This window comes from Trifolium pratense, linkage group LG1, assembly GCF_020283565.1.
Source record: "Trifolium pratense cultivar HEN17-A07 linkage group LG1, ARS_RC_1.1, whole genome shotgun sequence".
In the NCBI taxonomy this organism is placed as follows: Eukaryota; Viridiplantae; Streptophyta; class Magnoliopsida; order Fabales; family Fabaceae; genus Trifolium; species Trifolium pratense.
The window spans coordinates 49,320,395-49,331,660 of NC_060059.1; the positions used below are offsets into that span (position 1 = coordinate 49,320,395).

At 31.7% G+C, this 11,266-nt stretch overlaps 1 protein-coding gene across 1 annotated transcript; it reads right to left on the bottom strand.

Moving 5' to 3' along the window:
• Positions 1-794: 794 nt before the first annotated feature.
• Positions 795-4,677, bottom strand: LOC123904443 (probable glycosyltransferase At5g03795). Its single transcript, XM_045954113.1, has 4 exons — positions 4,166-4,677; positions 3,222-3,454; positions 1,992-2,340; positions 795-1,637 (listed from the first exon to the last, which is right to left on the bottom strand). The coding sequence occupies exons 1-4, from the start codon at positions 4,445-4,447 to the stop codon at positions 969-971; spliced, it is 1,533 nt and encodes a 510-aa protein (XP_045810069.1). The 5' UTR covers positions 4,448-4,677; the 3' UTR covers positions 795-968.
• Positions 4,678-11,266: the final 6,589 nt, after the last annotated feature.

The following is an 11,266-nucleotide window of genomic DNA, read 5'->3' on the forward strand; positions in this document are numbered from 1 at the left end:
AAAATCAAGGTTTTTCCTAATTTACCACGATAATTTGGAGTATTTAACCATCAACCAATAAAAATAAGCAATAAACATCTGAAATAAAAGTTGATTACAAGTTACTTGAAGATGCCATATGCAAATTTATTTATGTAGTTTATTCTTATCGATTATTACTAGATAAATACCTCCAGATTATCAGAAGTTTAAGTAAGTGTCACCAAAAATCAATATTTGTCTTTACACAAATTATTTGAAGAAAATGTGGTGAAATCCTTGATATTATAACATTACATTTCAAATCTTTGAATACATTGATATCTTTTATTTCCAATTTTTATAGGTGATTGCAACTCTAATCCAACATTAATTCTCTCTAAAATTTGGATAGGGTTATAGTATGCATGTATTAATGATTGTGTGACTAAATAATAGAAATGTGTGAAGCTTTTGAATACATTAATGTTGTATGAAGATATATAGGATAATAAGGAGATGATCTGAAAGATATCAATGATTGTCAATGTTAGATGATCTGAATATGTGTTTATAAAGTAAAGACAATTCTCATCTTACAAACTGATTTTGTAAGGATGAGTTAGACTTAATACTCAATTCTAAGAAAAACTACTATATATTAATAACAAGGATATGCTTTTGGTGAAAAAGGAGTCTTATTCTCAAATTAACGATTCCCGATATGCTGTTCTATAATTTGAAGTGTTTGAGTTTGAGCATGAACATAAACCATAATTTTTTCATGTTTGCTTGCAGCAAATATCAGTGTTTGGTGCAACAATTGAAAGGAAGAATTACATAATTTGCATATTTGATTTATACTAATTCCAAAATGTCCATAAACATACTATTTTTCATGCATAATATACAAAACAGAAATAGAAAGAACTTATAGTCACAAATTACATTGCCATTGGAAGTAGTAAATTCTGAAACATAGTCACAAATTAACACTTAGGAGAACTTATTTATTCATCATCATGGACTCTAAAATTCAATCTTCTAAGCCAAACAGAATGAAGGATCATATGAAACACATCATATCTCTTTGGTGGAGAATGTACCTCAAAATGTCTCCTAATTTGTCCAACTCTTCTCTGCATTCTTATATACTGCGTTGGAGAAATTCTCATCAAAATATCCTTCAACTTCGGAATATCTTCAACTGAAACCTCAACTGAAAAAGCCTTCCAATTCAAAACATCACTAAATGGAGGAACATAATGATCTGAAATAAGCACCGGAACACAACCTGTGTAAATTGCCTCAACTACCCTTGGACTAGCCACCTCATAACCACTTGGACATAGACAGTACTTACTCTTCCTTAACATTTCATAGTAAGAAACACCCTTTGGAAGATACTGTTGAACCATGATATCTTGATCCTTGTTTTCCCAATGGTCGAGAAGAATGGATCGTATATATCCATGAAGTCCTCCCGCAAAGAAAGCTAAAATTGGTCGTTGAGATGCTGATGGTCCACCTAGAAAACCATTTATTGAACCTGTTTGGAGATTGATTTCAGGGAATGAAACATCTTTTGCAGGGTTGAATCTTTCTGAGGTGTTAGCATTGCATAGTACACGAATTGAGTTCTTGTGTAGGTATGGTACGGAGAATGAAGTCTCTGGCCCCTTAATCACAAGAAAAACATTTGATCAATTAGTATAGCACTCCACTACTATTCATATGTCAAAGTGTTTTTTCTTGTTCTTTAGGAACATTACATTCATCCAAGTGTTACTAGACTCGGGTCCCTTAAGCAAGGTTTCCGATTCGTGCCCTATCGCTAAAAAAAAAAAGATGGGGTGAAAGACCTACTAAAAGCCGGGGGATACTTTGTGTCATTACAATGCGGCTGCAATTGAGATGTCATCAACTGCGTTTTATCGCAATTTTATATAATATTAAGAATTACGATGCGACCATTGGTTTGGTAAAAAAGTAATAATTTATGAATTAGTTAGTACTAGTAGTGAGGTACTCACCCAGTCATGGCAAGCTAGCATGAAATGATCAGCTCCAAGGCTTCGATTCCAATACGGATATTTTTCAGAAATGACATTGATATAATCTGTGACTGTTTTCCTTATAGGACCAAAATCACGCGACTCCCTTAAATAAACGAATCGGACCAACATTACCACACTGAATGGAAGGAAAAATACATGTGCTTTTTGAGGATCTTTTGTTCTAAATTTGTCATTCATTTCAATAGCATGGATAAAGTTCCCTTCCATGGAGTATATGCTTTTGCAAGGTCCGTTGTGAAAAACTGGAGGCTCCCCTTCTTCGTAGACGAATACTTTGAACAGTTTTTCCATTTCTAAGTAGCTCCTGTCAATAATAGCAATAGCAATTATGTAAAGTGGTCATGGTTAATATGATATTAAGTGCATATTTGTAAGTTTCCATTGTGAAGAGTAGGGAAAATTTGATTGGTAAGTTAACAATATAGAGGCAATAATCAATTTCGACCTAAAATTGTAATCATTCGCAAATTTGTCCATCATTTTTAAAAGTTAGCAATTTCATCCCAAAAATTGCAATGTGTCAATCAAAATTGTTCCGTTGGTAAATAAAGACGTTAGACAACATCACATGACACATTAAATGAAGATATGCCAATCTCTGTAGACGACTGATCACTATTACATCTATATGGACAAAATTAACTCTTATAGTTATGTATGGTAAAAACATAGGAGTTACTTTTTCCAACAAAATTATAGTAACCAAAAGTTCCTATAAAAATGGAAAATGCCCTACCTTTGAGTGCGGTTTGAACTATTTATTTACCAAATTGGAAGTAACTAATTAGGTTTATGGCGAAACCTAGAAATCGATCACGAATCCAATTTGAGTACCTCTACAGGATAGATTTCAAAAGAAAATTGAAGAGTAACGGATGGTAATGATGTAGAGTCCACGTGAATAACCACCGGGTGGTAATAATGTAGAGTCCACGTGAATAACCACATTTTCAAATAATGTGTCACGTCATGTTGTCTAATGTTTGAACTTAATCTTAAACGTGAACTTAATGTAATCACAATTTTGATTGTCGAGTTACAGTTTCAATGAAGAAATATCTAATCGTACGAAAGATGGATTTGACCAACTGATGGTTACTGTTTTGATGATGAAATTGCCATTCCACTCTAAAAATATAAAAGTAGATAGATAGAGTTAAAATAAATAGTGCATTGTTTATATACCTGTGAAATGCCTTAGCATTCCAATACATTGGACCTATTGGAACATAGTCTGGATCTTGTGTTTGATTCATATTGTTGGCTTCTCTAATAGCAGCTCTAGCTTGTGATAGACCAGCTTCTGTTCTGTCTAAAATGCTGAACTTTTTTTGTTGCTTCATTCTTGTATGAGGTACATATGTTTCATTCAATGGATCAGTACTGTTGATCCAAGGTTTGAGAACTTCTTTTTCATTCTGTTCAATAGACATGAGTCATTAACTTTAGTCAATTATTTACTTATTCAAGTAAAAAAATATATATGTTTTCCGAAAAAGAAAAGTGTGACAAATATGAAAGGAAATATATATACTCGCTCCCATCTTTTTTTTTTTTTGTTCAAATAGTGTAATGATTAGAAATTCACCCTTGATTTGAATACGTGGAGAATTTCAGGTTCGAACTTCGACTCTTGCATATATAATGCAACGTGTCTTCCAACTGAGTTATGCTCATGGATACATTATTAAATAAAATAAAAAAAGCACATGAGTGCATGTGCTTGAGAATTCATTATCACAAATTATGAGTGCAATTTTGCAAACATACAAGCTTCTTTAGCTAGTCCCAAAAATCAAGAAAATGGTTAAGGACTGGACTTAACTCTTTTTCAGGTAGAAATTAAAGAGTTTAATTAGCTCTAGGAAATTTCTTCTCAAATAAAATAACTATTCATAGAAAAATCAAGTGAAGCTAAACTAATTAAATACTAAAAAAGTTCTGTTAATTAAGCAATGTATGCATTAAGATACATGTTAAAAAAATTAAAATAATTTTTTTTTCAGAAGTTACTACCTAGTTAAAAGTACAATACTAGTATTTAGTTAAACTTTTAACAATTAAAGAAAACTTAAAAAATCAGAATAAAAAGAAAATCACCAAAACAGAGACAAAAACAGAGGACTTACAGTTACAGATTGTTGAGGTGGTGTTTGCATGAGTTGAACTGGAAATGGTGTTGAAGCTAAAGAATGATTGAAATTTGCATTATGAATTCCATTCACATCTTCCAGCACCGCTTCAGATCTCAAATCGATAATCTCTTCTCTCTCTTTTGGATTCATTATAGAAACAATTCCAAAAACCACAACTAAGATGAGAGGAAATATGACCAAAAAGAGCTTCATTGAAGAAGATGCTATTGAATCTCTTCTTAATGATGTACAACAATTCCATTTACCATTAACCATTGTGATGATATAAGATAAGTACCTTTTATGAATGTGGACAAGAAATGCCACTCTGTGTTAACTTCAACAAGACAGAATCATGAATGAAAAACATGCACTATATACATTAGATGGTACATTGTAGCAGCAAAATTCATGCATGCTGATGCTACCGTTTCCTTGTTTTGTTTTGTCTATTTTTAATTTCCTTTTTCTTTTTCTACAATGTTTGAGTGAAAGACTCATAAAGACCAAGATCCCAAAGCAAACAAACAAAGGATTCATTTACTTTAACTCCCTTTTTTGTTCACCGAACATTATTTTGGTATTAACAAAATAATCTAAATAGCTCTCACTTATTATGCAAAAAAATAAATAGTTCTCACTTAATTGTATATAACTAAACTTGAGATTCAACCTGATCCCCACAATTGGGATTAGATGGAAACTAAAACTACTTGATATCAGAATTAATTCACGAATTAAATTAGGCGGTCAAGTAGACTGGATAGTGGTGGTGAAAAAAAATTGAGATCCAACTCAAAATTTTTTGATTAAAAAATAAATAAATAATTTTGTTTAAAAATAGTTTTTAATAAAGGGTTATACTCAAGTCCTTGAATTTAATTACTTAATTTTATGTTATTAAAAACATGGATTATTAATTTTTTTATATATTTATTTTTTACTATTAATAATTGTTGAAAATGAATGATTAAAACATCATTTATAAGTTTAAATTAAGAAATTATTCATTTATTTCAAATTTATATAGTTATTTAAAAAAAAGAATTCTTAAAAATATTAAAATTATTTAATGCGAATATAAATAAACTATTTTCTATTAAAATTAGTCTAATATTGTTTGATAAAATAATTAATGGAGTTTGTACCAAACAAATTATAAATAATAATAATTAATTCAGTAAGAAAAAGGTGGTAGTGTGGCTGGCATATGAATATCTTTATGCCAAGCGTCCTCACACTGCGTTCTTAATATTCGAGTTCTCATTTGCATGCAACTTCTTGGATTGCCGTTTCTACCCTTTCTTTCCTTTGTCAACAACTAGATCCTGACCCGTGCCATGCACGGCACGAGTCTTTTTTTGTTAGTGATTAAAATTTCCATATTTCTAAAGTAGATTATTGAAGTCTTTAGGTTTCGAATACAAACTCCTGCTTATAAAATACGATGTTCCACCGTTAAATAAACTAAGTCCATGAGAACCATTTAATGTAGTTATATTATTCCTTTATTAACATCCTAAGATACTATTATAAATTGTATTATTAATTTTAGGAAAACAGTGTTCCGAATACTATTTAAGCATATTAATATAAAAATTTCATCTAAAAATTTGTATATCTAATTTATATAAGAAAATTAATTGTTTTGGAAAACTCTCAATTGTCCTTACTTAAGATGCTGCCGTGTTCAAAATAAGGCATTTGGTGTCCAAAATTTATCAAACTGAACTAAGGTAGCAAGTAACCAAGCCATTTTTGAGCTAACTAAGCCGTTTTGGCTTTGATGTGAGTGAAAAAGTCATATTTGCACCAAGTCACATGCTTCTCTTAACCAAATTGGTTGGGATCAAATGAGAAACTTTTTTGTACCAAGCCACTTGCACCAAACCATATGCTTCTCATATTTGCACCAAGCCGCATGCACCAAGTTACCTATCACATAAAAACTTTTTTGTTTCTCCCAACATAACTTTTCATTCAAATTCAATTATTTTCTTACTCTTAAATTTTACTATATACACATTTGAAATTTCAATCACTTTCATTGCTATACTTTCTCTCTGGTTTTATTCTTACTTTCTTTCTAAATCTTTTAAGTACCATTTCCTTAAATATATAATAATGTAATAAATAAATTAAACAATGGACAAAATATTCTACTAATAACAATTTTTTTAAAAAAACAACTATCTTATGTCAAACAACTATCTACCAAAATCGCAATAGTTCTGACTCGCTTTATCACTGATGTGCGATTTGTGTTTGTATCTTGCATTTTGGTGATTTTAGGTATTGTTGTGTTTGATTAAGATTTTTACTTGCACACAGAGTGTTCTTGCTGAGAAATGCAAATAAAGAATACTTACCTTAGCAAAGTTGAGTTCACATTTCAAAGATAAATAAACTTGAAAGATGTTATTTATATGCTTCAGTGGTGAATTATTTATTGTTAATGTTATTGTTATAATTGATATTTCTGAGTTCTTCTGGTGACGTAGAGAACTTAGGATGTAAGCAAATTTAAATGCCGGTTATGAATTTTGTGGCTAAAATGAAGTATGTGTTCTTCAAAATATTGTGTGACTTTTTGTATGAGATATTTTGGGAGCTAAGGAATCTTGCATTGGTTGTTGTTTGAGTAATTAGAGCCAATATTCGATTAACTTATTAACAATCACTTTTCAAAAAGGCAATATTAAAATGAATCTTAAGATAGTTATGACTTATGAGTTTGTTGAAATAACTTTGTATATAAGTTGAAATTACTTTGCATCTCAATTTAAAGTTTTTCATTGAACTTCTCCATTAACACTTACAAGCTTGTGATGATCTTTTCGTAAAATTATTTTAATTGAGGATGGGAATAGATCAAAACAAGATAGGAAGAAGTCTTAACAGTAAGAGTAGACTTGTAAGGCCTTTGTATTGACTTTCAAGGCCTTGCTTGCTTATGCAAACTTATTATGTGTGACAAATTGAAAAAATTCTACTTGTAGCTGATCTTTTAGTTGCATTGAAAACAAGAGCTAGACAAGAAGGGGTCTAATCCAACAGTTCTAACTTTGTTCTTAAATTAGTTTTATGTTCATGGCTTGCTGCTTTAGGGTCAAAGCTGAGTTTTCAACACATAATGGTATCATTAATGTCACATAATGGTAGGACAAACCTGATCTGGTTTAAATTTATCCTCAGGCGGTCTAACAAAGAATTTAAAAACAGTTGTGTTGACTTGGTGGTTATGTCCTAAACTTTCATTCATGTGTGGAAAAGTAAGTCATTGTTTTCAAAGGTTCATATTTGCTTTTCTTCTCTTTCAAGACCTTGCTAGTTTAAAAGTGTTAAAAGTGAAGACATTTTATGTCTTATTAGTTTTTATTTGTATATTATTATCCCTTAGTTTGAAGTATTTTCTTTCAGTACTTGTGTTATTTTGGTGATCTACTTTTCTTGTTTAGTAGTATTGCAAAAGTTTTATTAACTGGTATTTCTGTAACTGCTTGTTTCATAATCCTTGATTTCAATTTTAATTGCATTGAGTTCATTTTATGTATTTCATTCTAATTTGACTATGTAGAATGTGTTGGCATGGTCTAAGATGCATCATCTCATTCTTATCAAAGATTTGTTATTATGGTTTTCTTCATTTGAATTTTAATGAATCATATTTAGCCATATTTTGGGTGTGTGGTTTGAACAAGAAATTCTCTTTACAATGAAATAAACTGAAGAATCAGGTTGAAATTTTTTTCTTCTTCTAGTGGCTGATAATAGTAGAGAAACATCTACCTACAATAATTAACTATGATATTTGATCTAAAACAAAGTTCAATCTGAATTCATCAATCTGCTACATATTCTTATTCTTCCCTTTTCTCATTCCTCCAATATAATTATGTGTTGAAATTGTGCATTCTGTCAAATATAAATATGATATATTCCATAGTAATAGTATGCTATTTCTTCTGTTAACACATGTTCTTCTGCTTTAAGAAAGTTATCAAATTCTTATTTGAGTTGCATTAAGATTATAGTGAATTCCCATTCTTGTTTTAACAATTTCCTTTATCAGTTATCCTTTTATTTTTTCTGCTGCTTTCTTGCTATGACAATCTCAACTATGTTAGATGAAACTAGAAACCAAAAATATTTCCTTTATGGTTTATAAAGGAGTCAGTTTAAATTAAATGTGCAAAGCGTTAGTTTCCACTTTCCAGTTTACTTCTATCGCTTCTTTATTGTGTAAGTAATGCATCAGCGATGGAAGTACCTGAAAATAGAAAGTAGATCAATAATAGAGTTGATTCGCACAAGAATATCACCGAAAGAATTTGATATAGTAGATGATGAGTTTATTGAGTTTGCTTTGAAAAAGATGTAGATAACATCGGAAGAGGGGATATTAGATGCCTGTGTAAGAAATGCAAGTGTCTGAAATTTCGAAGTCACATCTATGTAGGAAGGGATTCATGAGTAATTATTATTATTGGACGAACCATGGTGAGGATATCCCCCGATTCCCCCAGTGGTTGTCAATCACTCATATTATGGAAGTAGTTGTCAGAGGAAAATGTTTGATAATTATGAGAAGTTAGTAATGGATGCTGCTGGACCAGACATTTGCAACTATCTTGAGCAAGAAGATCAAGACGAAGGAGACACAATGGAAGAAGAACCTAACGAAGAAGCACAAATGTTGAAGGCCGCACAATCTCCTTATGGGATGGTTGTGATTGTGATAGATATTCTTTGATGTCAGCTTCTTTAACTGCATTAAGTTTAAAAGCAGACTATGGTTTGTCTGAGGGTTGTTTTAATAGATGGAAATGCATTGCCAGATAATAATTGTATTGTATGCCTAAAAAATTTTATCAAACAAAGGAAATCAATTTCTCAACTAGGGTTGGCAAGTTTGAAGATTGAATGTAGTGTGAAGGATGTATATTGTATTATAAGGAGAATGATGCGCTCCAAAGTTGTAAAATCTGTGGAGAGCAAGATATAGGCATGTTAGAAGACGGGGAAAGGATAAATTAGTGCCACAAAAACATATGTGGTACTTCCTGCCTGTTCCTGACTACAACGATTGTATTCCTCAAGCAAACAGCTCGTAAAATGAGATGGCATCGTCGTGCTGAAGGATGGCTGATACTGCTAGCGACCAACAGGTTATTACCAAATTTGTTTTGGGAGAAATTGGTGCAGCTTTCGCTTCTATTTAGTCGTGATGGTTATCTCATAAGGCCTTATCCGATTTTCTCGGGTCGGAGCTTGCGAAAGTTCTACGTGCCTTGAGTCGTGAGTGATATGGCAAGAGATCCCATCTCGCTGCTAAATAGATCATCTACTGCATTTATCAGTTTCCAGCCCATCTAGGGCGGAGCAGCTCATCACGATCCATCAGTTTTTTTGCTTTTGAGGATTATCTTTAGTGCTGGTTTCTATCTGGTTTTCCTTTGCATTGGAGTTATAATTTTCTGCAGAGTGGTCTTGTTGAGGGGATTTGTTGCCATGCCTGTTGGATTTGATTTTGTTATCGGCTTGTTAGGTGAGAATTGTCGTCACTTGATAAATATATATTCAGGTCATCTCACAACTCATCTGGAACTCTTAACACACCCTCTCGGCTCTTTCCACATGAATTTGAATTGTATTTTAGTATTTTTTTTAACAAAAAAAGAAGTTAAAATCCAAAATTATTTTGTTTCAACGATGTTTTTTTAAATAAAGAAAATATATAGAGAAAATGGTTTGTTTAATACTCAATTTAAAAATAAAAATATCAATGTAATTTAAGAGATTGTTTAAGGATTTCTAATGTAAAATAGGTAAAATCTAATTTTAGTATAAGCGGGGGCGGGTTCGGGTGGGTATCAATGTCCCCAATTACCCGCCCCAAACCAATCTTTTGAAATCAGGGAAAACCCAAACCCGAATTCAAACTCAGTCAACTCGGGTTTTTCCCGTCAAAGCGAATAGGGTTTGGACGGATACCCACGAGTATGAATTTTATTGTAATGCCTAATAATTGCCCTCTCTTTATAAACATATATTCGGCCATCTTATATCCGATATTAGACTCTTAGCAATTTGGTCCAGAATAAATACTTTGAATTAATCCAAAGTTCAACCGATCGAGATAACCACATTATTAGTTAGAGTCCGGCCAAAAATTATGAAAAATGTGTATTAGACGTCAATAAGCATTATTGATTGATAAAATAGTGGAGTACTGGAGTATGAATAATAAGGTGGCATAGTGACTGACACTGTGTCCCTTGCATTTCCCTGGCCCTCAGCCTCTCAAAGGTCCCTTGCATTTGCTTGCTACAGTACTTCTTATATTTTCGTTTCTACCCTTTGTTTCCTTTCTTGACATATATTCAACACCAGCTGTTAATTTTATTCTCATGTTCTTTTTTTTTTCCATTTTTCTCGTTAAAATGGATGTCTTTTTCCTTCTTGTCCCCCACTATCAGTGTTGCATTGCCACTGATTAGTCTTTATAAAAATGGTACGTTTGATGATACACAAATCAGATCAGCTTTATATATCATTTACAAGTTTATTTTTGCTATTGAATTAATAAATCTTAGGCTTAATTACTAAATTAGTCCCTTAAAGACAGCCTAAACTGGTCCCTTAAAGAAAAAAAAAGGCTCAAACTGGTCTCTTAAAGACTTTGCCGTTAGTCAAAATAGTCCTTTCCGTTAATTTTTAACTGTAAATGTCTAAGGTGGACCAATATTACTGATGATCCATCATAGACCTTATTAATTGTTTTAATTTTAACCATTTGATTTTTTCAATAAAAAAAAACACCATTGAATCTTTCATGTGCATTGTATCTATTGTGAACTACCAACACTTGATACTATTTACCTTTTCTTCATCTTTTTTTACTCTTCTTCTTCATGATCTTCATCCATCAGCAAACCCAGGAAGAAAGAAAAAGTAAAACAATCTCAAATCTTTGCACTGTATATTGGTGCTATTATATCTCTTTTCCATTGAACAAAACAACAATAAAGATTAGAACACAGTAGAAACAATAACAAAACATTGTAGAAGCGACGGAAACATTGTGGATTGAAG

What these genes read in the sequence shown, in the direction of transcription:
- LOC123904443 (XM_045954113.1), bottom strand. Translation starts at nt 4,447, where the DNA reads ATGGTTAATGGTAAATGGAATTGTTGTACATCATTAAGAAGAGATTCA. An exon ending in CACCTCAACAATCTGTAACT is followed by an intron (nt 3,455 to 4,165) that starts GTAAGTCCTCTG and finishes TCTATTGAACAG; the next exon opens with AATGAAAAAGAAGTTCTCAA. An exon ending in AATGCTAAGGCATTTCACAG is followed by an intron (nt 2,341 to 3,221) that starts GTATATAAACAA and finishes TATTATTGACAG; the next exon opens with GAGCTACTTAGAAATGGAAA.